The following is a 27563-nucleotide window of genomic DNA, read 5'->3' on the forward strand; positions in this document are numbered from 1 at the left end:
TCCTTACCCAGCAAGCTACCCCTCCCCTACATGGGATGTTTCCTTAAAGCACTTTCTCTTTGGGCCAGTAGAACCCACAGCGCTGTGGGAGAGTGAAGAAGGATCGAGAGGAAGTCAAAGCTGCTGTTGTTAGCGCCACTGAGTTGATGTGAACGTTTAAATACTTCAATTCAAGGTTCTAAATTTCAGTAGTTTGATATTCCTAATAATATCAGTTCTTTGGGCTCATTTTCTAAAAAACAAAACTAAATTAAACTAATTCACTGCCTTCGAGTTGATGCTGACTCACAGCTACCCCCCACAGGATAGGATAGAACTGCCCTGTGAGTTTCCAAGATTGTAACTCTGTGCAGGAGTGGAAAGCCTTGTCTTTCTCCCACCGAGTAGCTAGCGGTTTCGAACCGTTGACCTTGTGGTTAGCAACCCAATGAGTAGCCATTACACCACCAGTCCTGCCCATCATCATTAACACATATAAAAACAAGAAATCACTAGGACTTCAAAGAAAAACTATCAGCTATGTCGTACACTCTTTGAAAATCAGTTCTAGATACACATTAAAAAATTTCAATTGTAGTTTAACTACTTACATTCAAAGCATTACAATTAGACATCTTAAGTTATTTCAGAAGCAGTCCCTAACCGATGTCCCTTTTATCCCTGTCACTCAGCTTGCACTGACCCTTAGGTGACAAGCCTGACAGGTCTCTGAGAAAAACCATGTTAAGCGTTTCCAATGTGACGGCTGAAAGCAGCAGCTGTCAGGAGCTACCCCGCTGATTTTGTCCGTTCAGTGAATTGCAGCTGACCTTTAGCATAGAATCTGTGCATTTATTTTTATTCACATAAACAATCTTTAAATGCTTATAAATGCCTAATCACCACCACTGTAATCCAGTTCAACTCTTCTAAGTATACTTAACAAAATAATTGATTTCATTGTATTAATGGCTTATTTTTACTAAATGCAATTTTTAATAAGTACAGAGTGATGTGTCAGCACTAGTGGTGCTGTGGGTTAGGCCCTGGGCTGCCAACCTCAAGGCTGGCAGTGCCATCCCAACAGGAACTCCTGGGGAGATGGAGGGAGCTGTTCCCAGAAGAACGACAGCCTTGGGATCTTTCCGTGTCACAGTTGACGTGGTGGCAGTGAATGTGTCCTTTGGTGGGTTTATTCAACATGGCTATTTCTAATTTTTATTCCATCAAAAGAAAAGCTCCAAGGCTACAGTTTAATGGCTCCCCAAGTACAGACCCAGGTCTTGTAGTCAGTGCTTACAAGACACGGCGGACTGTTGGCCCCTAGGGCACCATCAGTTCACTGTGGTAGTTACATAATTTTGCGTCAACCAGATAAAGAGTGTAGGGGTGGAGTCTAGCCTGTCAATCAGGCCACAGCCTGATGATGTCTCCTTGTGGGTGTGGCCTTCTCATAAGGAGGGTGCTGAGGCAGGGGGGACAGCCCCCCACTTCATCTTCTTGAAGAGCCACCCTGAGTGCTGCCAGAGCCCTGTGATACTGCCACTACTCTGGGAAACACAAGCCTCCACCAGCGGTTCTCACCTGTGAGTCGCAACCCCTTTGGGGGGGTCCAACGACCCTTTCACGGGAGGGGGGGAGGCTAAGACCATCGGAAAACACATAATGATTTACATTACGACTCATAACAGTAGCACAATGACAGGTATGAAGTAGCAACGAAAATAATTTTATGGTTGGGGGTCACCACATGGGGAACTGTACAAAAGGGTGGTGGCATGAGGGAGGTTGAGAACCACTGCTCTACACCCACCAGCTGGAGATGTGCCCGCATTCTGCATCGTTGCATGTGCACAGGCGAGTCTGAAGCGGGGCTTATGGACTAGTATCAGACTTAGGGACTAGCATTGGGTTTATGGACTTGATCTGGACTGGGCTGGGATGTTTGCTTGATACATAATTAATATATGTATTAATATAAAGTCTTAATATAAAGTTCCCTCTTATACATATATGAGCGTCACCGGATTTGTTTCTCTGGTCAACCTGGTCTAATGCATTCACATTTTCCTGTCTATGTCTGTCTTTTCTTCCTTTTTAGATTCAGGGCTCAAGTGAAGATTAACCTTTAACTGGATAGGTTCCACATTTGCATGTCGAGGAGGAACATCCATGCGAGGAACCCTTCAAGGACAACTGTAAAAGCTGACGACCTTGGCCAGAACTGAGGACTTGAGCTCCCAGGGAGGAGGGAGGGAATTCTTAAGTGAGCCCCGCATTTCTCTCTCTCTAACCCCGGGTGCGGGTGGGCGGGTTGTGTATCCCTGTTCTTGAGGATAGATGCTGAAGAGAGGAGAGAGAGGGAATTCTTAAGTGAGCCCCGCATTTCTCTCTCTCTTTTAACCCCAGGTGTGTGTGTGTGTGTGTGTGTGTGTGTGTGTGTGTGTATCCCGTTCCTGAGGATGGATGCTGAAGAGAAGGTGGCCCACACGTTCAGTGGACTGCGGACACAGGCTCGTCAAAGGGGAGTGAGGTAGTGCAGGAAGGAGCCCAGGGCCCTGCTCCGATGTTCCTCATGAGTAAGAGGAAGGCTGAGAAGCCATGTAGTCGTTTCGGGAGACTCAAAAGGTCAGCAGAGGTGTCTGACCTCATGTTGTTGGGAGCCGAGAAGTGTCAGTGGCGAGCAGGGAAGCAGGGTCCTGGTCACTCCCTCCCGCTTTCCCTTGCTGTCCTTCAGAGGGAGGCGAGCTGCAGTTGGAGCGGCTCAAGTACCGCCTGGAACATCGGAACCACCCCAGTTCCTCACTCTGATGTATCCTCTGACTTCGAGAAGCAGGGAACCCTCTGGAGAAAGATCTCACCCTGTGTTTCCTCAGTCTTTTTTCCTGAACAAGTATTAGCATGTCCATAAAAACTGATCAGGCATGTCAGAAGGACCTGACGACCGAGCCAAAGGGGTGGGGGCAGGAGAGACAGACACAGGTGGCCGAGGCATTGGTGCTATAGCTGTGAACTGTACCGATGACAGCGTGTTCAAGGAGGGAAGGGACAGGCCAGAGAACCGCCCCGCAGCATGAGAACGTATGGAGGCAAGCAACGGAAGTGCTGGAGCTGAAGGGACACTGCCCAGGCTCACTCCCCAGGCATCGCAAAGAAGCCCACAGTCCAAACCAGGGGCGTCAAACTCAATGAACATGCGGGCCACATCCAAGATATGACAAAATAACAATTTATAAACTATCAAGGGCTCATGAGGGAGGGGGGAGCGGGGACTGGGGGAAAAATGAGGACCTAATGTCGGGGGTTTAAGTGGAGAGGAACTGTTTTGAGGATGAGGGCAATGAATGTACAAATGCGCTTTACACAATTGATGTATGTATGGATTGTGATAAGAGTGGTATGAGCCCCTAATAAAACGATTAAAAAAAATGCAGGCCACATCACATTGACAAATTTTGTTAAATTTATATTTTGAAGTGCGGATTCAGGAATATGGATAGGAAAATTGAAACACTATATAATTGCTTTTATTTAAACATTTATTTTATTTAATGTATTTATAAAACTAAAATTACTCTTTTTTTACCTGAAATTTGCCAGTGCTTTCCTCCTACTAATTTTCACTTACCTCTTATGATGTGACCAGAAAATAAAACAAAGTAACTAATAAAAAACACAAAATGTTGGACAGCTGACAAACATGATGCACAATTGTAATGGCTGCCCTCTAAAAATGTTAACTAGCGCTGCCGCTAGGTATGATTCACAACAGCACAACCCAGAGTGCCCTTTTTAACCTTTTCGCTATTGGGACCTGTTGACATTACGTGACACTGAGAGTGGCAGACATATTGCTTCCTGGGTCAGCGTGTTTATCCACGTGCACAGGCCCCCAGGAAAGGCACTGGGCCACGTGTACACTCGTCTTCAGGAGCTTAAGGGTTAATGAGGGAATTATGTGCACGGTATTGCCTCCATCTCCCCTAAGTGCTCACAGCAATTTTTTCTATTTTCATTTTATTACAGAGCATCATAGGCCAAAAAAAAAAAAAAAATTACCTCGGGAGCCACATGCGGCCCACAGACCACCAGCTTGACACCCTGGTCTAAACCAACCACCCTCAGAGCCGCCTCCACTCAGTGAAGTTGTCTCCTCAGCTCGGAGCTGTCTCTCCCGGTGGGTGACCTGCCTTGGCTCTCTCCGGGACCCCTGCTTTTACTGACAGCTCTCCCATCAGTAAGTGACTTCCTGACTCACTCGAGACACGTTGTGTACGCAGCTGCATTCTTCTGCCCAGTGTCGGTGCTTTCTAATCCTTCCTCGAACAGCCATGGAACAGGAATCACGATTTACATGTCATGCTCCACAGCACGGCACCGTGACATGGCGATTAGGTGCTCAGCCGCCAGTTTCTATGGTCAACACGGAACCCACCAGCCACTCGGTGAGTGAAAGCCGGGCCAAGTCTGCTTCTGCAAGAAGCCCGGCCGTGGAAGCCCTGCCGGGATTCTCCACGCTGTCCTGCGGGGACCCCCTTGGCAGCCCTTCTGTGCAATGGATGGTTAATATTTATTATGGAGAGACGACCCCCTCCCACTCCGCCCCCCTTGTCTGTCGGTGTGTTGCACTGCGGTGGCCTTGTGTGCTGCTGTGATGTCGGCAGCGAGGTCGCTGGTGTTTCAAATGCCAGCAGGGTCCCCCAAAGGGAGCAGGCTTCAGGGGAGCTCCGGACTGAGAACAGGCCCGGAAGGAGGAATCGCTGCCCGCTTTGGAGACGGCACCCGCTGCAAATCTTATGTATTTACTCTGCGGCACAAGGCCGCAGCCGACCCGATGGCACCGAACCCTAACAACCACAAGGAGAGGCCTGCCTCCTGCTCTAGCCATGACCGAGCACACAAGAAAGCGCAACAAGCCGACTGTGCACCGTTTGTGTGAGAATCAGAACTTAACGTCCCCCGTTCCTGCCAATTGAAAACAAACACACGGGATTTACTCTCAGAGGAGTGTCTTCGCCAATTCTGAGCAGGCGCGACGTGCCATCCACAGGGGCTTATTTCTTCTTCGCTTGCCTGAGCAGATCCAATGACCCACTACAGGAGCAAGCTCACAGCATTCTCAGAGATCTTAACGCTCTCTCAGAAGAGCCCTGCTTTTCTTTCCCCATGCGCAGCGTTGGCAGCAGCAATGGTCTCCATACGGAGGCTGTCCACTCTGCTCTTAAGATTGAGAAGGAGATCAAGAAATAAAACCCAGAGGCGGGAATCTGCCAGACAGCATGCTGGGAGCCCCCATCAGTCACGGTGGAACTCTTAGGCGTGGGCTAAATTCACTCTTTTCTGTCTAGGCTATTCTAGGTTAGCCAGATAGATGGTCAGGTCTGTTGTCAGGAGCAGACGCCTATTTCCCAGGGTAAGAAAAGGGGGACTGACCTGCTCGGCTGCTTCTCTCTTGGCATTGTACGTATCCAGGTGCTCTTGCAACTCCAGGACACTGAACTTGAGTGTTTCCAATAAGCCACACGACATGAGCTGTCAACACAGAAAGAAACACAAGGACCCGGTTACCATCGCTGACCTTTGGGTCATGGCATCCCTGTGACTCAATGTTCTGGCCCATCTTGGGGCCAGGATCCCTCACCACACTCTGTCCTCATCGAAGGCTAACGAATCCTGTCGTGGGATTTCAAGGTCCCCAGAAAGGGCAAAACCACACCGAACTTGCTGCCACTGTCGATGGCAACTCATAGCAACCCTATAGGACACAGGAGCACTGTCCCGTGAGACTGTGACTCTTTACCGGGTAGAAAGCCCTGTCTTTCTCTTGAGGAGAGGCTGGTGACCTTGCAGTTAGCAGCCTAGCCTGTAACCGCTATGCTAGCAGAGCTCCTTCAGAAAGGACAAGTCCCCTTTCCAATGCGGCAGAGTACTGGTGCAGGCGAGAGACGGGTGGTCAGATCAGTATGTACCTTCCAGGTCTCCCCTCGGAAGTTTTTAGTATCCAAATTCTTTAAAACAAATACCTAAATACATACTCTGAATGTGTTTGGAGACAAACAAAACCAAACAAAACAGGCAAAGACTGAGGAGCCCTGGGTACTTTGCCGGGGACGTGGCAACTAGCAAACTCTAGCCTTCTCCTCACTGCTGACTCCCTGCCCCTGTGGGTTCCTGAGATTGTCACTCTCTCTCCCGAGGAGTGTCTGGTGATTTTGAACTGCTGACCTTGCGGTTAGCAGCACAACACGTGACCATTATGCTACCAGGGCTCCTCAGCCTTCTGTTTAGAAATAGAATTACCCGTCAGTCACTGCCTAAAATACTTGGGAATTGTGAGGAATGGTTACATTTTGCCAGTTATCTGTAACTGGGTTGAAAATATGAGCCACGACACCACAAGACCCCACCACCGCCTTTTAAAAGAGAACATCCCCTGAGTGGGGCCCTGGCAAATTTGGGCTTCCCAGTACACGCCCCCCCACCCTCCCCGGGGAAAACGCACCGTCTCAGCATCCACAAAGACAGTGGGGCATTCGGAACACATCATCATCACCTCCAAGGAACTTTTAAATTTGGTACCAATGCGCTGCAGACTCCCGCCCAGACAGCCGATGGCCTCCGTGGTTATGTCTCCAAACTTCCTTTGAATTGTCTGTGGGGGGAAAAGCACAGGAAACAGTTCAGTCTTTCTTGGGAGCCCTCTCTCACCTTTAGGTAAAAAAGCATCATGTATAATTGGGGCAAACCTTTGTCTTCATGTATTCTTATTGCGGTGGCAGACACACTTTTAATAACTGACCTGAAACCCCTCTTTTCAGATGTTCAAAAACAAAACAAACAAACAAAAACAAACTTTTAAATGTGAATTAGGTGGGTATTTACATTTCAGACGATTTTTGTGTTTGACAAATTAGAGAACTTATCAACCCTCCAAAGAGTTTGCCCAGCCCTGCCTCCAATCCCCCTTTCTCATCTTCCTCTCTTAAATGATCTTCCCTTTCACCCACATAACACCTGTCCACCCTCCAGCCCAAGGTGTCCCCAAGTGGGCAACACTGGCCGCTGTGGGGCACTGGAACAGCACAAACAAACACACGGCCCTTGCCTCAATTCTCATTGAGTAGGCCCCATGGAACAGAGCAGAACTGCCCTGGGGGCCTCCAAGTCTTTCTGGGAGGAGAGAGTCAAGCCTTTCCCCGGCAGCCTCATGTGTAAGCACTCTGCCAGCAGCTCTCCGGGAGGCTGTGGAAGCACATGCTTACACTGCCTCCTGCATTGAGGCTATAGTAGTTTTTAATGGCCAGGGAGGCACCAAGTTGTGTGTGTGTGTGTGTGTGTTTCTGGTTTTGTTTGTTTTTCTGAGAAGCGGGCAGTGGGCCAAATATGTTTGGGAACCTATGCTTCCCCTTCTCTTCCTTTCTCTCCCTTCTTGGGAAGCCTCACATTCTGCTGTTTTGGGAGGAGTCCAAAAACCATTATCTTGGTTTTTTTCCTTTTACATACAAAATGCCCTTTTGTGATTGCTGAACTTGACTCGGCAAGAATACGCTCCAAATCAGTGACTGCGTCATGTTCTGTCTTTAGGTATTGCTTGGGAAAGAAGGTGGTAAGAAGTGATCGGAGACACTAGGGACCCCGCACTCATTCCCGAGAGCAGGGGGGGCAGCCTGCATGCGTAGCCTTGAAAATGGTCTGCACGTGCCTGCAGAACTCGCTCTTCTCCAGTTAAAAGGCCTGTCTGAACGATTCTGCTCATGACTGTACCGTCTGGCCGTGGCTATGGGCTGCTGTCTGATTTTCCATGATTGACATTAGAGTTAAAAACATGTGCGAAGGCGAACACTCTCTCAGAACGTAAGGATGCTCACACTGAGCCTCTCAGTGCAACGTCTTTGGCATTCCTGAGGGTGCCTAGCAAAGTGCAGAAATAAATCTCCTACTGTTTCTAAGTCTCATTCTACTGTATGTACTTGTGTATAAGCCGAGTTTTTTCAGCACACTTTTAATGCCGTTTTATGGTAAAATTAGGTGCCTCAGCTGATATTCGGGAAGGCTTATAATCAAGGATATACGGTAATTGCCTAAGAGGAGAAAATCCACTTAGTCAAGTGTGTTCAGCACTGGCAGTACGACAACAACATTATCAGATTAGAAGGGGAAAAAACCAATTATTTTTCCTAGAAAATCATTAAATATTACATTTGAAAACATCAAACTTTATCAAATTCTGAAATACCAAGTTGAGGAGAGGAGCCATATCGCTGCCAGGTAAGTCGGACATGACTCTGGCCCCGGCGGCTCACTGACCTGAAAGAGCCTGGCAAACACATGGAAGGTGAAGACTGCGCAGGAGCCGTCTGTGTCCGACAGCATCTGGTTGACGTGGCAGCGCCAGGCTTCTTCCTCGTCGTCGCACGCGGCTGGCTGGAAGGCGGCTATGATGGCAGAGAGGAACGGGGACGGGAGAGGGGACGTCTGGACCTCGGGAAAACCATCCTGCTCGTCTTCCTCTTGACTGTAACGCAAACACCACACGCACCATAGGCGCTCGTGAAACAGCACAACAGAACACGCCATGCCATGTGGATTTTTTATTTTTTAAGATTTCTAGCTACCACGCACCAGTTTGGGTTAGGAGACAGGCCAGCTACGCTTCGCCAGGGGAAGCACAGATGAGCAACATTTCTAGGGTCTTTCCCACTCAGGACCTTTAGAACAAGAATTCTATTGCACTCAGACCAGTGGTTCTCCACCTTTACTACAGTTCCTCATGGGGTGGTGAGCCCCAACCATACGATTATTTTCGTTGCTATTTCATCACTGTAATGTTGCTACTGTTAGGAATCATTATGTAAATATCTGATCTGCAGGGTGCATTTTCATCGTTAAAAATGGAACATAATTAAAGCATAGTGATGAAGTACAAAAACAATATGCAATTATATATTGTGAAATATTTATTTCTAATGGCAAATAAATGAAATTTTGTCTTGAAGCATGGTGTAGCATGGGTAACAGTCTTCACACTGGGTACTCTTACGTGGACATATCTGCATGTGGGTGGACCTGCCTGGATACGGATAGAGGAGAGGTGTCTCAGTTCTTAAGACCATCGGAAATATGTTTTTTTTTAATGGTCTTAGGTGACCCCTGTGAGAGGGTCGTTCAACCCCCAACGGGGGTCGTGACCCACAGGTTGAGAACCGCTGACTTAGACACTCTCAATGCAACCTGCACCCTTCAGTATGCTGTCTCCCTGGATTAATTCCAGTCATTTATTTTGAATAATAGCAATCAGGATTGCTATTATTTCATATTAGTTGGTCAGTTTTGGAAGCTCTTTCTTCCTATGAAAGGGCCTGGCGGTGTAGGGTGTTATGCACTGGGGGGCTACCCCAATGTCAGCCATTTGGCGCCAGTAGGTGCTCCAGGAGAGGAAGAAACCAGCTTCAGAAACCGCAGGGGGTGATTCTGTTGTCTCACAGGGCCATTGTGAGTGAGGAATTCTTGTGATAGCAGCGGGTTTGGCTCTCATTCAAATGGTCCCCAATGGATGATGATGAAGGGCAGTGATCTTATAAAGGCTTAGAAGTATGTATTTTTGTGCCAAGGGCTATGTCTAATGTTTTAGGCAGGCATTTCAGGGAACTTTCATAATTCTGTGAGGGTTAAGTACTGTTATTGTCCCGATGTTATAGATGTTATAGATGAAAGAACAAGAATTTCAGTGAGCCTACATAGCCAGACTTTGAACTTGTGTTCAAAGACAATACCATTAGCCATGGCACATACCGCCAGTTCAGTTATTACATAAGTACATACAAGAGAAACATAAGACCTGGGCTATTTCTTCTTAGGAGTCTGTAATCTTGACAGTCAGATAATATATACAAAAGAAAAAGAAAAGGATGAAGAAGGATCAATATTCTTTGAGAATGATGAGGGCAACAAATGTACAAATGTGCTTGACAAAATGTATGTATGTATGCATTGTGATAACAGTTGTACAAAAAAATTTTTTTAAAAAGTTGTACAAGCCCCTAGTAAAATGATTTAAAAAAACCAACCAAAAAACCCTACATTCCATAAAGAAATGTTATTCAAGTTGTATGATTCATAATACAAGGAAGCTCTATAAGACTTAACCCGAACGATGAAGTCATTCATTCGGAAGAGAGAATTTACAATTGGGAAGACAGAAAAAAAAATCAAAGTAAACCAAACATTTGAAAATGAAAACATAAATTAAACTTCAAAAAGGTTAATTTTAATGTTACCATGGTGACTGACTACAATAAAAGGTATACTGTAAGCCTGAGCAGATACACCTCCATATTTAGTAGGAACACACCATTCCACTTCAGCTTCAGGGCTCAGCCATTTGTTTTCAGCCCTATGGAAATTCAAATAGCTGCATATTGACCTGGATATTAATTCTTGACATCCTTCCTGGACTTGTCCACAAACACTGGTATAATGTACACATGCTACTCTCACACTCAAATCAGTAATAAGAATAAGGTTTATCACTAAAATTTATTGTTCATAGCTGAGTATTTTCAAATATATATCCTCCTCGATATGTTTAAAGTGAGAAACATTCCTACCTTAAAATGGTATTCATCACTTGAAATGTAAATGTGTAATTCTTATTCAGAGTTGAATGATGAAATAGTTATCATCATTAAAGACTCATTTTCAAATAAAAATAATTATCATGAGAAGATTAGGGAAACTGGTACACTGATGGTGCACGAAGCGAGATCCCTTTCAAAGGACGTTACTTTGAGCGCTGACGTCATTCAACACAGATTGTTTGTACCTCTGTGTATATACACTGTGATTTACAAAGTGTACAACAACCAACATCCCCTCCACGAGCTATAAAGGACAGCTGGTTATTCAAACCAGCCCATGAGAAAAGGAAAAAGTTCTAGTAGGCAATTCTTCACAGTGTGCGCTAATAAATTTGCAGTGAATGGGAAATAAACATTTAAGTGGATCATTCTGGCAGACGATAAACACGAACGTTCCTACTAAATATGGAGGGATCACTCTCATCTACGGTAGCGATCAAGCTTTAAAAATTTGGCTGCGCCCAATGAAACCGGAGACTATCTTATGGGGGGAGGTAGCTCAGCTTTCTTCTTCTCTAACAGGGGTCCACTCCGTGATTTGTCACAGTTGATGTATGATCACGACAACACGGTGATTTCAACCCTCGGCCACGCGGCTGCCTGACAGGAGGGGTGTGCGGAGAATGTCACTGACAGTCTGGTGGCTTTGCGGGACTATATTGAAACAGCTAAAAAGAAACCCGAAAGTAAATACAATGGGAAGGGAAGGGAGCCCTTTGGGGGAAGGGGTGGGGGAAGTTACTGCCACCTAGGTAGGGAGGTAGGTAGGTAGGGAGGGAGGGAGGGAGGGAGGGAGGGAGAGAGAGAGAGAGAGAGAGAGAGAGAGAGAGAGAGAGAGAGAGAGAGAGAGAGAGAGAGAGAGAGAGAGAGATTGATTCTGTGTCCACACCTAGACAGTCCGGAGAAGTCGGCTTCCTCTTCTTCACACCGTTCGTCGAGCTCTTTCAAAGCTAAGGTCACGTCCTCTTCACAGATTGACCCAGGGTAGCTCTCGGATGCCAGAGGATCTGGCATTTCTGTTTCTTCTAAATCAAGAATTCCCGGGCCCACCAGAGAGTCCTGCTGCTCTTGCAGTAGATAGGACCCCTCATCTTCAAAGCCTGTAATAGCCTGTTCCTCTTTTAATCGGGGACTCATATCCTGTAAAACAAGCACGTGCTCGCATTAACGTCAAACACACGCAAGTGGAAAGTGTATTACAGCATATAACGTGTCTGTGGTGGCGGAGTGGACTTCCAGCTGCCAGCCACGGCACAGGTGCAGAGTGGCACTGCTCCCTTTCAAAAGCAGATCGCCAGGTCAGCTGCTGAGCACCTCTAGGTAGACTGCAACGACCAACCTCTTGGCTTCAACCATTTGAACCAACCAGGCACCCCTTACAAAATATTACATGAGACTATTTCGTAGACACAAAACTATTTAGATTATTTTTAAAAGGAGTTTTTCATAACAGAATAAATGACCTTTGCCATCAGTCAACTTCTAGCAGGGCATATTTACATGGTCTAATTTTCCGTTGGCTTTGGACTCTGACTCAAATTGTTTCTTGAATGGCTGCAGGTTGACAAGGGGTTTAAGTTGAAAGGTATCGCTTATTGTCAGGTAGACTCATGGAGGCAATCTTTGGTTTTTATAAAGGGGGAATTAGCTATTTACTTAGAAATGTGGCCCCCTGTGCAAGTTAAAACGCCCTATCCCTACTATGAATTTTCTTATTTGAAATAGCAAATGCAATGAATTCTGGATACAAGAAGGGGAGCTATTTCAGAATAGCAAATGGCCCTGCAGGGCCATCTACCAAACATAGGTACTGGCTATCCTGGAAGGACGCTGATTTAAACAACTCGGCAGCTTGCTGTTTGTTACAACACACAAATAGAACACTTTGGATAGAGATATAACAACTGTCTTCAGGAACTTAAGCTACAATAACTCATATCAGGTTTGAGTACTAATCATATTTCAGCACTGAGTTAAATCCTGGGAAACAATAGGAGAGTTTAGAATGTTGCACTTTGGGACATGCCTTAAATCACAAGCTCATTTATCAAAAAGAGGGGCTAGTTTTCGAACCCTACGCAAACAGTGATGAAAAGTATGTGTCCCTGAGTGAATTGGTGGTTTTCCCTTCCTTTCCGCTAGAACAGTGCACACAGAAGCTCACATGCCGTCCCAGCAGCCAATTTTGACTCTACACAGACTATGTCAATTAAGTTGAGGGGTGGGGGGAGCACTAGGGGTCTCTGCTGGCACAGTGGTTATATGCATGGTCATCTGTTCGAAATTACCGCTGGTAATTTCTCTCCTTGGGAGAAAGAAGAGGCTTTCTACTCCCGAAAAGAGTTACCGTCTCGGACACCCAAAGGGGCAGTCCTACCATGTCCTTTAGGGCTGTGGTGAGCTTGAATTGACTGGCTGGCAGTACACATAAGTACATACACTGTATATAAGGGGTGTCACAGTCTCAAGGGCAGTTTCTGTTGTACTTTCCCTGCTGTGAAGTCATCAGGGTGGTTCTCGTCTCCCTTTTATTATTGGTGGTTAAAGTCAATCTTCCCTTCCTGGACATGAAAAGTGAAGTGCAGGTAGACCAGCCCGCTCTTTTGCTTTCCCAACTCTGAAGCCCAGGATTTGGACCCCATTCTGCTCTGGGTGTGCCAGGAGGATGCATTTATACTTCTTGTGATTTAGCCCAATGTTTGACAGCGATAGGGAGTAGAGCGTGGCAAAAGCAAGGTGAATCTCTGAAGGACTACCCCGGGGACTACCAGCATTGAAAGAAGGGCAAGTTCAAACCTGGCTGAGGGCACCAAACCCAGTCTCTTGGGACGAGATGGCATATGACCCTTTGACAGACCTGGGTGAGGCCTGGTATTCCAGGTGAAGAAACAGAACCCAGCAGAGGGTTTTATAACCAAAACGAAATAAAAACAAGATTTTGTAAAAGAAATTTAAAAAAGACCACAGGAAACCAAAATGTATTACGAAAGAACACAGCTTCGGATCCAGTTCATCAGGAAAATAAGCTGATGTTCCAAAGTCTTCAGACTATGCCTTCTATATAACATAGCATTCGTTCTTTATAGCTTCATATCTAATATTCTATATAATCTAGTTGAAGTTCCCATCTGATTTTTTTTTAAAGACTTGGCCATTAGTGTAACGCTTTAGCAATTTGGAAAGAAATTATGTGGTAGTGTGAGACTCTTTCTATATCAAGAGGTTTTACTGGTGTTAAAAGTTCTACACTAATTAAGATGCTATTTCAAACTCTTAAAACATTCATATTGTTAGATCCTTTGTTATTTCCAATACCCTTTCTTTTTATTAGTCATATCTATATTCAGCTGCCATTTGTTCTCGAATACACGCCAAGAAAGATGTTTCATCCATAATTAATAATACATGTTGGCAATTTCAAAAACTTCCTAGATATGGTGAAGTGACTTTGGGGCTCATGGCATCGATTGTGGTGGGCATGGGTACGTGAGCAAACCCAACCGTCGTGAACACTTTATTAGAGAACGGCATGCGTGTGTACACAGACACACACACACACACACACACACACACACACACACACACACACACACATTCTTTGTGACACCCAAAGATTTGGTTCTTAAAATAGGGAATTTGTGTCACTCATTGTGGGGGGAGGTAGATGCTAGCAGGCATCTTCCCTGAGGGTGATCAGTTGCCAAACTACAGTGGGCTCTGCTCCCTGCTGCTGGGGACAATGGACAGGCTCCTGTAGGCAGAGTTCACACCCTACTGATAATGGTTCCTATGGAGACCCAGGGAACAGGTCAGTTATAAACTGCCATCCTAAATCTAGGCTCCGCCCATCTTGCCACATGTATAAATCTAGGCTCCACCCATCTTGCCCCTAATCGCTCTTCCTATTGCACGTATGTCCCTAGACCACCCCCTCATTGCTGTATAACCTAGAGTGTAACCCCTTCCTGTGACCTATGTCTTTACCTGTAATTAGTGGGTTTGCACACCCCAAAGGTATATAGGCCTGGGTCAGCAATAGAGAGCTCTCGCTGGGCTCTCGATGGTCCTGCTTGCTTGCCTCTCTTGCCCCTCCCCTCTCCTCTCCTCCTTCCCTTCGCCCTCTCTCCACGGGGACCACCAAGTGGGGCTGAGGTGAGCAATTCTACCATGTAATGTGTCTGACTGCGTTATTGTAATCTCTCTCCTCTACTGCTCATGCTCTCGATGACTTTAATATAATATATATATCTCAACCGTACAATTGTGCATTACTGAACCTGAGATTAGCAGTGGGGGGCTGGCTCCTCCCATCCTCCCAAACCTTAATACTACAACTCATGGACTGGATTTCGCGCTATTTTAAACCCTAGCAGCAGCCCAGGGTGAAGGTTTCTCGAATTCACACAAGTGAAGCACTTGACCCCCTGAGAGCACAGAGTGCAGCCTGCCGCGGACACCTGGGCTGCAATTGACTCGTTCGCTCTTCTCTGTGTGAGTTCGCTCTTCTCTGTAGTCACACGAGTGAAGGGGAAAATGCAAATAAGTAAACAGCTGATGAAAGGATTCTTTCTCCTAGCTGAATTCTTTCCCCCCACCTATTTTGAGTGGATTAGGCATAAAAATTGGGCCAATGCCTCTGACCACAAGAACGATTCTTTTCCGGATATTCTTGGGTGATGAGTTTCATGTCAGCCCCACTAGTTCTAAGGGAAATACTACGGGATACGATTTTAAAATCCCCATTCATTTTAGTGACGTTTGCTCGCGTGATTCCAAAGGATCCGCTTTCCATGCTTACTTTTCATTCGGTCTTCTAGTCACTCTCTCCTAGGAAAAGCTTCTCTGAACTTCCAGAGTGAGAGATTTTATAACCAAAACGAAATAAAAACAAGATTTTGTAAAAGAACTTTAAATATGCTGTTTTTCTTACAAAGGTATCCCTAGTACCAATCTGCCGCATTCCATTGTTTTGAATGAGAGCACCTACTGTGTTTCTTGTAGTATGGACTGGATTAATAGCTTGCAGTTCAAGCTTACCTAGGGAGCCCTCCAACACGAGAAAGGCAAAAAGTCTACTTAATGCTTACCTCTAAAGCAAGCCACTTCTCTCAACTTTTTAATTGTTAAAACTTTAAATATTGGTAAAAATAGGCACAGCAGAGCACGCATTCATTCATCAGTTCCTGAAGCCAATTTTTCGTGTCCATGAACTCTTGGTCCAGGCCCTCCTACTCTTGCTGATAGTCTTCAAGTTCATCTCCTTATCGTAACCTCTTCCCGCCCACCCTCCACAGTCTGATCATGGGGTCTTGGCTAAAACACAAAGCAGATTGCTTCTCTCCCCACTAGCAAGCACCTAGACTCTCCTGTGCTTCATGTGGCTGGCCTAGGACCTATAGTCCATGGTCCACCCAAAAAGCAGAGATTTAAAAATAAACACAAGCAGATCACATCCTTTTCTTGGTTTCCCGTTGTGTGGCCCCCAATACCTACCCCAAGGGTGGACCAGCCCACCCCTGGGATTCCATCCCCCTTCCAGCACTCTCTCACGTTCACTCTGCACCAGCCCGACTGTTCTTCAGCTGCACTAGGGTCTTTAGAACAACTGTGCCTAGAACACGCTTCCTCTGGATCTTCAAGGGCCTGGCTCCTCGATCACGGAGGCCACTTGAAATGCTGGCCTCTAACTGTCCTGGAACCTCGGTCTGTTGGGTAATCTCAGCAGCTAGGACTGAGTCTAGCACATGACAGGTGTTAACAAACACCGGTTAAATGAAGGAGTGCACGCTCTGGGTTCCCATCTAGGTATCGTGTATGCTGTGGCACCTAACAGGTGCCAACTGAAAGAAACGCCTTCACAGATTCCAGGCATCTCAAGAAAAAGCCTAAATTCTCCAGTGTGGCATATAGGACCCTTCTTTCTTTGACCCTCCTCATCTACTGCTCCTCATCCTGCTCCCATTTTATTCTCCAGAAAGCTCACGTTTACGGCTGCTACTTGAACTGACCATAAAACTGCACGGCAGCTGCCAGTCTTTCTCCACAGACTCCCTCTGGTCTGAACTGCCCATCATCTCGAAGCCTGTCCTCTGCTCTCTAGTGCAGAACCGACCGGTCCTTCCTTAAGCCTTGAACAATGCCTATTATTGAGCTGTTAGGCCTGAAGGGTAATCCTCACGCTACCTCCCCTTTTAAAAACCTTTTGGTCTCTCTGAATATATTGTAAAATCCTTTGGAACAGGGGCAATACCTTGTCCATCTTTCTAGCACTGACTAGAATGCCTGGTGTATAGGGCACCCTCAGTCATACTGGCTACACGGAATTGTCTGCCCTCACCCACCAGCATGGCTCTCTTAATAACTGCTGAGAAGGTGGCCCAGAGAGAGGCCTTCCTTGCAGAACACATTCCCTGCTTACTACTGAAGAGGGTTCAAACAGGGCATGTAAACTGTCGACCAAATAAGGACAAGAGAATTCAGCTTCCTGAAACAATACCTAAGAACTAGACTGACAGTCTAGGCATACTGGTTGGGCTGAGAGCCCCAAGGCCAGCAGTTTTAAGCCGCCAGCCTCATTGTGGGAAAAGGATGAGGCTTTCTATTCCCGCTAAGAGTTACGGTCTTAGAAACCCACGGGGCAGTTCCACCCTGTCCTATATATAGGGCCACGAGGAGTTAGGATCAACTCCCTAGTGTTTGGTTTTTTGGTGAATGCTGCAAGTTAATTAACACCAACAAAAATATGGTATTTTCCTAATACTCACCGAGGTATAAACACAAGTATGACAGAGCTGTAACAATGAGATCATTAAAGGAAAAAAGGTATCTATAATAGTCTTTAAAAACAAAAGAAACACTGAGAAAACTAATACTTACTTAGTTTGGGTCAGTCATTAGCTTGGAATCTGGCTGACTCCTCACAGGCCTTTCCAAGAAAACATACTACTAGCGTGGTTCCAGAAGTGTTTTCAAAATAGAGTTTGGATTTAACCCAACTGCTAACAGAGCTGGCCTGAGGTTTGATCCTGTCAGAGCACCAATCACGTCCACCCACATAACAAAGCATAGAGAGCGGCAAAAACACAAGCGGTCCTTCAAAGAAAATACGATGCTACGGGAGATGCTCACCACCCCAGAAGCGGCCGGTCCATGACCCTAACCACATTCTGCAACACAAGATGCTCATTAAATAAACACTCAAGGTGATTTGTAACCTGCAGGTCATTTCCTTAAGCCATCAACTTGACATCGATAGATCAATTAAGTCATGTTTTTTTCCCCCTTCTTTTAAAAAAATCTAATTTGTCTATTCCATTTAGACATACAGGTTAGAAATACCAGAAACAAATCAAATAATTAAGGTCTCAGATGGAAACTCTTGTTGACAGAGAAGCGAGGGCTGGGGCAGAGAGCTAAAAGGAGCCCAGATTGGCCATGCACCAGCTTCTACTTTGCCCCACCTCAGGCAGCTGGCTGTTAGCGTTATCTAGAGAAGGCTCCACGCTTGGGGTCTCTCCTCTGATTGGAAGTACGTCCTCTGTGGTGGCACTGCTGGCGGAGTCTTGCGACTGCAGAAGTGAATCGGGATGGTCAGGCAGGGTCTCGTCCGTGACCGAGTCACTGTTTAGCTGAACGGAGAGAGTACAACGAAGGATTCATTTGTGAGTCAGCCACGGTCAGGGGCCACGAGAGACATTTTCGGTAACAAAAGGCATTCGAGGGCAAGAGCTTCTTTGACAACAGACCATGACACCCCCCACCGCCCCCGACCCCCAGTCCTCCCATTGATTCTCTCATAGACACTGGCAATGTGAGTCGCTAAACCATTCAGCGGAACCAAAGGCACGGTCTAAATTTCGCTACACAAAAACTAAGTCGTTTGAACTACGACCCCCGCAGAGATCTCTGTTGCAAAGCCTAACTAACTGCTAGGCTTGTGGTTAGAGTCCCATTTGTGAATGGATGTCTTTGTTATGCCAATGAGGCAGCTTAGGTGTAGGGCATATCTTGAGTCTAGGAACCCCAGAGGGCTAGCAACTGAACTGCTAACTACAAGGGTGGCCAGTTAGGCCTGCAGGTGCTCTGAGGGAGTAAGAGGGAAGGATGTAGGCTGTCTGCTCCCATCAAGATTCCAGCCCTGGAAATCCCAGGGGAGTGCCACTCGGTTCTGGAGGGTCACTATGAGTTGGGATTGCCTGGATGCCAGTGAGTTTCGTTTCCTGGTTATCTTGAGTCAATCTGAGAGATGTCAGCAGAGCAAGAGATGGCGAAGAAGGATGGCAAGCCCTGTGAACATGGCCCAGACCAGGGCCTCCTGCAGAGCCTACCGAGAAAAGGAGTCCCTTAAACTCGGCAGCTGCAAGTTGGACTGCTACAGCCTCCTACCCTGCGAGAAAGTAAACTTGTTTGTGACAGCTAGCCACATAGGGTCTTTCTGCTACAGCAGGGCACTAGAGAACTAACTACCATAGTCACCATGTAGCCTTGAACCCCAGTTTACATTTCTGTGGCCCCCCTTTTGTGTTTTTAATGAGTCTAAGGGTGGCTTCTCAAGCAGCTGTATTACTGGGAAAGTAGACTCACGGTTCATCATTTAAGTAAAAGTCAATAGGGCACAATTTCAAAAAGGCAAGAGGCTCGAGGAAAAGAACACGGGGTGGCGGAATGGCACTGTGCACCCTGACCCATGGCCCTCACATTGATTCTGACGCACAGCGACCCCACAGGGCAGGGTAGAACTGCTCCGCGGGGTTGCTGAGACCAGACGTTTTTTGCGAAGGTAGAAAACCTCATCTTTGTCCCTTGTTTGGTGGGGTTGGTGCTTTTGAACGGCTGACATCCAGTGGGGTTTGTTTTCTTTCAATAGTAGCAGAGAGAATGGAAAAGCAATACAACAACAACCAACAACTAACAACAACAGCATAGCCTTGTTTAGTTTGGAGCCCTGGTAATGTCCCAGGTCCACACTCATGGGGCTACCAAGCACAATGTCTACATAAGAGCTGTCCTGGTGGAGCTGTCCCATCAGGTCACTGTGAGTTGGGACTGAGGCAGCGGCAGTGGGCACGCAGTTTAGTGTGAAAACAGGCATTCATCCAAGCTGTGCAGCCTTTGCTGGGGCCTGGTGGTCACTGACTGGCTCCTTAGCTCCTGCAGCATGGCGACTGCTCCACCCCCTTCTCTTTCTTCACGCCCCCACCCGCTACATCAACCCAGTGATATTTCTCAACAAACGCTCAAAGCGTGCAGCCTTCATGTCCTCGGTTTTGCATTGTCTGAAGAAAAACACAGTCGACAGAAGCCCAAGGGGCTCTAAGAAATTCGTGCAAAAAGAGAAGGAAGAGAATGGGATTTTCCCAAACTGAAAAAAAACAACAACCAACAAACAAAAACAACCCTTTGCTGTCTCATTCTTGGGACACATGTCAGAGCTTCTAGGCAAATGACCTGACCTTGAGCATGATCAAGGTCATGTCCTCTGTGTCCAGGCTAGCTGGGAAAGAAAAGTGGGTGGCGAGTCTGGCAGTGTGGATGCCTAGGCTGATCCCAGTCAACCAAAGTAAAACCGCTTCAGATGAGGGCCTTGACTAGGAGCCAGCACAACCCCACGATGGCGAGGGGAGATGCAAGGTAAAAGGAAACCAGGTCTTACTGCAATGGGGTGGGCAGGTCTAGTTCCGACATAAGTAATACAGTGCCCATCACCACAGCCATTTTCTGTGTTCATCTTAATGTGTGCTCATGAGAGACACAAGGAGATGAAGATAGGAAAGTCCAGAACCAGAAATTACTAAACTGGCATAATGAGGGAAATGGGATTGATCGGCTGTCATTGTACATAAATAAAAGCGACCGTGTACCATTTGTGTGCGGGACAGGATCTGGCTGGCGGTGAGCGCCGCTTCTTCTTCCGAGGACTCGTCCGTATCCTCCTGGTTCGTCAGGTTCAGGCTGGGGGTGCTGCTGGAGCACTGGTACTCCTGCAGGGACGGCGTGTCCCCTTTGTCGATGCTGTCCAGCGAGCGCCTGCGCACTCCCCAGTTGAAATTGTCCATGCTCTCTCCCTGTTTTCAAAAAGCAAGACACGGATTTTAACACCTCCTCAGCACATGCCTACGAAAGCAGTCAAGTGCAAGCTACCAGGAAAACAGAGCCCACGATGCACAATACTTAATGCCTCCTATGCAGTTTCAATCAGCCCCTCCAACCCTTCAAACTTTTGACACATTTTGAAGTATCTAGATGAAAAAGAGATCCAAAGATCTGGCGGATAAGCTGCTTTAAATAAAGTGATTTCTCTTGGTTTTCTATCTTGTATTAATAGGGACCAACTAAATCTATTATCTATGTCATTTCTAGTACACACACACACACACACACACACACACACACACGAATGAGACTACGAAGAAGAAAACACATTACAAGTCACACCAAATAGACAATCACAACACCAGGCTGCAACTTACCTGCAGCTCCTGGTTAGCAAAAAGGAAAATACACAGAATTAGAAAGAACAAAGACAAACATTGAAATATACACTACACTTGGGGGTAGGGGGTAGGGGGGACACTGTTGACTTCTCAGACCCAAAGACTGACTCAAACACGGGGTTAGGTTCTGCGCAGGAAGCCAGCACGAGAGCCCACCCACTTCTTCTTTTATATTGTGAGAAAAGTCAGACAGACACCAAAAACAACATTTCTGGGATACACTTGGGCAACACAAACTTTTAGGAAACCTTCAGTTTTACACACATTTGATACTTGGTGATACGGTGCAAAACCGACTTAAAATAGCCACATTCAGTTGACGACATACAGTCACAGTTTAGCCAGAAGGATGGCTCTCGCTAAAGTCAGTGGTCACGCCCCGCTCCTTAACCCCCAATGGATTTCCTATAAAATAGGTTAAAAGCAAGACCGCAGCTCTCAAAACAAAACCTTTGCAGGTTTTGCTAAAGGTCAAGGGAAAGCAAGGCAAATTTCATCCCACTGTGGGGATTTAACAATGTTCCATTTCTGCTATGCTAAGCTGATCCTCCTTTTGTGAGGATATAATCCTTACACTCTCTTAAGACCTGTGGTGAGAAATTACACAGAATGTTGCCAGCTAAATATGATTCGTTGGCCTCTTTCTAACTCAGGAAGTGATTATTCAGAATAGAGGCTTTCCTTTTTTTTTTTCTTCTCTCTTCTGACGGCAGAGGAATACTTTGTTCAAACGACATTTCAGATGAAGTCAGTTGTACAAAGCTGATACCGAGGAACAAACGAACAAAGAACCCAGACAGCCGTGCATGCAGAAGGGTGGCCAGGAATTTTAGCCATCTGACCCTTCGATCTTGCTGTGAGCTCTTCCTTGGGTGGCCGGGGCTCTGCAGGTCAGGGTGTGGAAAGCACTTTTCTTGCATATTCATTCCAAGCCTGATCAGGCAGCAGTAGCAGGCCAGCAGCAGCCCTCAGTGCACACTGGTGGTGAGTGATGGAGACGCTGCCGGCACTTCAAGCTGGAGCTCTCTAAGAAGCCTGATTTGTAGCAAAGCATTCCCAATGACCGGTTTTCGAAACAGACTATGCCCAGGTTTCCGAAAATCTAAATTTGATCTGGCCCATTTATGAGGGATAAATTAACTTCCACCTCTGAAATTACTGAGACAAAAGAGTTTTGTGAGCCACCCTGACTAAGGTTCTTTGCAAAAGCCACATTTACTACTAGTGACATTTCAGAGTGTTAGAGGAGTTTGGTCTGCTAACCACGAGGTCAGTGGTTCAAAACCACCAGTAGCTCCTTGGAAGAAAGGCGAGGCTTTCTATTCTTGTAGAGTTACAGTCTCGGGCCCCCGCAGGGGCAGTTTGGAACTGACTCGATGGTGCCGAGAGGAGTTTGTACAGCATTTACCGTGCTCTTAAGCAAACACCAAAAATAACCTCACCATTTGAACAATGGCAAGAGTTTAACTTTAGAAGTTATCCATCTACACCGGAAAAAATCAAGTAACTGCAGAAGAATTCACAAAGTGCCCACAACCCGGAGGTGGGGCAGTAGATCTCTTCTGCCCACAGCACTACCCTGCCTGGCTGAGCAAGCCTGTTGCAGGAGCTACTTTTCTACAGCATACTTTCAAACCGTGGGTTGTACGATTAGTTGTAAGAGTGGTGACCTGCCCCTTCTGCACATAATGAGATGAAATGGAATGGAAGGTGATAGGAAAACACTGAGTCAAAGCAGATTCATAGCAACCCTACAGGACAGGGTAGACCTGCCCCTGTGAGCTTCTGAGGCTGTAGCTCTTTATGCGAGTACCAAGCCCTGGCTTTCTCCTGAGGAACGGCTGGTAGCTTCAAGCTACTGACCATGTTAGGAGTGCAAGTCATGGCCACTAAGCCAACGGGGTTCCTGTAGCATATACAGTAAGGCTATATTTGTACTTAATTTGGGGAAACTTTTATTTTAGGGGATGTGTGAATATATATATTCTTGGAGGATGTGAGGTAAAAAATGTATCAACCATTAATTTCTAAAGTTATTTTCCTATACAGTGCTGAATAGTAAGCCTTTCTTACGCATCTATTGACCTATGTAAGTATGCCTTTGGGACTATGCAAATAGTTAACTATCATATAGTCCCAACATAGAGCATGACTACATAGGAGCATCGAAAGCTTCTTAGAGAGCATACAGGCACTCGAAGGGCTCTAAGGCACCATGGTCATAGCTTCATATCTGCAGGTAAGGCTGAGGAAATCAGAGACGGCATCCTCAATGCCCATACTCACCTTGTGGAACTCTCACACCAACTGTGTGATGGGGCCTTTAGATCCCATACCTCCCTCTTCCAGTCGGGCCAAAGCAAACATCCCTTCAGGAGCGGTGATGGATGAAACTGAGCCACAGCACTGAGCTTACACTATTTCAAAAATGTTATATAAAGGACACACTAGAGACACTTGTTATCATGGCACTTGGGGTTTCATTATTTTTGACCACTATGCTATGAACTATTCAAGTTAGGGAGACTGTCATTTAAGGGGCTGGCAGCTATAGAAACGGGCTCCAAATAGCCTAATATGGGGGTTCCCTGGTCTCCTTGCCACTGGGATTGCTTCAGAAACTGGCATGTGGTCCAACTTGTGCCATTGAGATGTGACAGGAGGTCTGTCAGAGAGTTTAGGAAAGGAGCGTCTTCATATTGATAGGAGCTGCTCTAGAGGTGGCTCCTACTGCCTGGGAGGTCTGTCACAGCTGTGACAAGCATGCTGCCACTGACGGGGACATAAAAGCGGGCTCTAGAGCCCTTCAGGAGACAAAGTCCTTCAGAGCAGAATGCAAGGTGTGATGCTGGCCTTCCCCACTTCGTGAGCAACCCACGTTTTGAGACGGATTTTCCGTTTAGAAAGCACCTACAGCAGACCCAACGGTCAAGGGCAATGTGGGCAGCATCCCACCGAGGTGAGGGGCCCTTGGGTAGGACATGAAACCAGACTTTGAGAGTTGGCTCCGTCATGTGGAACACAGTGGTTAGGGACCGGGAGAATCCAAGTCATTTGTCACGGGAAGAGTTCTTGAGAACTGAAGTCCCCCACCTGGTCAGTGTAGTGGTTAGGTGCCATCCTTTTGAAAACCATGTTCGATTAATTTTGATGTCTTCTTACTCCTTGCCTGAACGTTCACTTGTATGCTCATGCAAAAACCTTTAGGGCCGAGCACATCTTCAAATTGTTTTGGAAGGAATGTATTTTTTACACTTAACTTTTTCAGAGAGAAAAGAGGAGAACTCAAGTATTCCCCACTTAACTTCAGGTGTCTTCTGTTACTGATTAATGAGACTAATCGTATGTAGTTCCTAATTTATACCTTTAACCTTCGGTCCTTCCACTGACCCGGATAAGGAGCGATCCCATGGTTAAACCCTTCGGGGTCATACAGCTAGCTGTGACAACCGCACAAGTCATGCCAGCGAAAGGCTCATCCTTACCTCTGCATCTTCCAGTTCCACATCTAAAAAGTCAAAATCCTTGAAAACGCCAAACTGCTGCTCGCTGCTGCTGTCTTCCACCGCGACCTCTTCCTCCTGGATGATGTCTTCTGGCGCAGCAATTAGGCTGGTCTGCTGGTCCCCTACTTCCAAATCCTCGTTGGAAGAAAATACCACCTGAACGCCACAAAGACAAGAGAAAACACAATCCACCGGTCAGCTCTGTCGCTCTGCAGAGGAGAGGCATCGGTGCCCTGGTGTGTCACTGCACCCTCAGCGAACTCAGGGCTTTAGTTTGGTCTTCTTGCAAAAGTCTATCTGGTCGAATTCCCAATTATCGTCGTGGCCATGGGTCAAATAGACACCCGTCTTATTATCCCCCCCCCGCCGTTTCTTAGGTAATAAGGTGAAGTTAGAAAAAGATGCTCGTGGCTACTCACAGACGGATTCTTCGGGAGGCCAGACTCTGGACCGCACAGGGATAGGACGTTCATTAGCTTTTCTCTTGTTCGCCGCTAAAGCAAGGGAGCACAGCAAGAAGCGAGCATTAGGATTACCCACGGACCCTGTGCCACGTTCTCACGGACGCAGTTGGGTGGCCTCATCTGATGAGGGTCCCGCTGCTCCCTTGGTTCCTGTACCTGTGACAACTGCGGCCTCTTCCAGCTCACGGGAACCAAGGCATTAGAATTGGAGCCTGAAGACGTTGACGAAGTGCTTCGAGTGACGGCGATGACTTTCGGTTTCCCGTTTCTCCCGGCTGCACTGTGCTGGTCCCCGTATTTGTTTCCAATGATGGGTGTCTGCACAGAAACAAAGGACCAGAGCTTGATGAAAATTCTCTCCCTGTAAAGCGAACCAGGCAAGTAAACAACAAGGGCACAAGGAGGCAGATTACACAGCATGAAATAGATGCTACAAAAGTCAAAGGGGATGATGTCTTCTTAAAATGCTCTTGGTCAGTTATGAGAATTTTTTGGAGATGACAATTTGATATCTGACAAGGCGACATGTGAGCTTACTCTTATTTTAAACATGTATCTGTTTTAAGTTCCATTACACCTCCACTGTTCCCTTTCATGATTAGAAAGTATTATCTTTTCGCAGAAAGCTAAGAGACGACAAACAAGGTTTAAAAAACAAAACAAAACCCGGTAAGCTCACCATTCGGGCATAGTACCGGCTAATATTTTAGTGGGTTTTTTCCTCCATTAATTTTATTACATGGACCACAATAATGTTCTTCAATAAATATTCATGATAAGCAACAATATCAAAGAGGAAAATGGCTTTGTGGCTTGTTATTACAAATCAGATGTGTCCGATATCCAAAATTTATTTCACTAACATTTTATGAAGGCTCCCAAGCTCACTTACATTTATTTGGCTTTGTGAAGTGTTTGAAACTGTAACTGAAAAAATGCAATCCAAGCTTATTTATGTTACCACCCAAGTCCCTTTGTAAATTGGCTTGCTGCTTATCTCCCTTGCTTCTACGAAGTTTTCTCCCTCCTAAACTTCACCCTCTAGCCAAACTGAACTTGCAGTAGGTTCCCCAAACACACCGTGCGTTTCCCACAGACATAGGTGTCCACATTTGTTCTTCTCTTTGCATAGGACGGCCGCCGTGGGGGGCTGCAGACTCCGAGACCACCACATACCCCACTATGGAACGAACGAACGTTCAGCATGCCAACCGTAATCTGGATGAGCGGTTGTCTCCCCAACCCACGTGAGGTGCCTGGCCCTCCAGGATTCCTCTCTGGACCTCCAGTGCAGCGGTTCTCAACCTTCCTGATGCCGCGACCCTTTCATACAGTTCTCATGTTATGGTGACCCCCCAGCCATAACATTATTTTTGTTGCTACTTCATCACTGTCATTTTGCTACTGTTATGAATCGGGAGACTCCTGTGAAAGGTTTGTTTGACACCCCCCCAAAGGGGTCACGACCCACAGACTAAGAACCACTGCTCTAGTGCCTATGGATATAGCAGGCACTTACGAATTTGTACTTAAATAAGAATTAAGCATATCAGAACTTCTGAAATCTCACATCACTACTTTAAGGGAAATAATTGTTACAATATTCATTTCTGTTTTGGGTGGGTGTGGGGGGTAGCAACCCAAATACCAGGTTCTCCATATTTCCAAGATGTATATAATTTCTACGTGTTAGAAATTATCAGATAATATTAGCTCATTATCCAGTGAATATATTTAATATCTTTAAAAGAGCCATACTTAAGTGTTAACTAATATTAATAGTTATTAATTTCTAATGTCAAAATCACTCTGCAATAATATATATTTGGACACACACTCAATCTTAAGAGCCCTAGTGGTGCAGCAGTTAAAGCACCCCACTGCGGACTGAAAGGTTGGTGTTTGGAACTAGTCCCATCTCAGAAGGAAGATGGGGCAGTCTGCTTTCATGTGGATTACAGCCTCGGAGACACCGTGGGGCAGTTCTACCTTGTCCTAGAGGGTCACTTCAAGTGGGGTAGGGTTGGTTACGCATTGGGCTGCGATTTGCATGGTTGGTAGTTTGAAACCAGCAGCAGCTCTGCAGTGGGAGGAAGACCGGACTTTCTACCCAGTACAGTTACCTAAACAGCCCCAGTCTCAGACAGTCCTCGCTCTGAGCCAGGACCGACTCAGTGAGTTCCAATCCAATTCTAGTGAATGGGACGGGAAGTAATGAAGTCTATCTCTCTTTTATCTTTCTCAGTGGCCCCTGCAACGCACTGACTCAGTAAGTTCCTTTTTGAAAGATCCCTCCTTTGGCTGCTGCCGAAAACCCAGTTCATCTGTTCTAAGACCACTCAAGAGAGGCCTTAGGTGCTGGAGAAAAGGGGAGGGAGGGTTTCCTGTCCGGGTCAGAGGAACCCCGGTGGTGCAGTGGTTATGTGTTGGGCTGGTAACTGAAGGTCAGCAGTTCGACCACCAGCCAACCCATGGGAGAAAGAC

General features: G+C 46.4%; 1 protein-coding gene across 6 annotated transcripts in view; it reads right to left on the reverse strand.

The window, feature by feature from the left end:
* The window catches only part of FRYL (FRY like transcription coactivator), a 221605-nt gene that overhangs the window by 7738 nt on the left and 186304 nt on the right, over positions 1-27563 (reverse strand). For 3 of the 6 annotated variants that reach the window (XM_045284304.1, XM_045284302.1, XM_045284301.1), the window contains 10 exons: positions 25236-25397; positions 25035-25109; positions 24595-24771; positions 21086-21094; positions 20477-20680; positions 18077-18244; positions 11506-11756; positions 8287-8494; positions 6482-6631; positions 5413-5511 (listed from right to left, as the gene is read on the reverse strand). In XM_045284304.1, coding sequence (XP_045140239.1) covers positions 5413-5511; positions 6482-6631; positions 8287-8494; positions 11506-11756; positions 18077-18244; positions 20477-20680; positions 21086-21094; positions 24595-24771; positions 25035-25109; positions 25236-25397 — 1503 coding nt within the window. The remainder of the gene's footprint in view (positions 1-5412; positions 5512-6481; positions 6632-8286; positions 8495-11505; positions 11757-18076; positions 18245-20476; positions 20681-21085; positions 21095-24594; positions 24772-25034; positions 25110-25235; positions 25398-27563) is intronic. The other 3 variants (XM_045284305.1, XM_045284303.1, XM_004706278.2) reach the window with 1 other exon arrangement.

Source organism: Echinops telfairi, unplaced genomic scaffold (assembly GCF_000313985.2).
Source record: "Echinops telfairi isolate 266 unplaced genomic scaffold, ASM31398v2 ScPeMD7_7468;HRSCAF=8506_0, whole genome shotgun sequence".
Lineage (NCBI taxonomy): Eukaryota > Metazoa > Chordata > Mammalia > Afrosoricida > Tenrecidae > Echinops > Echinops telfairi.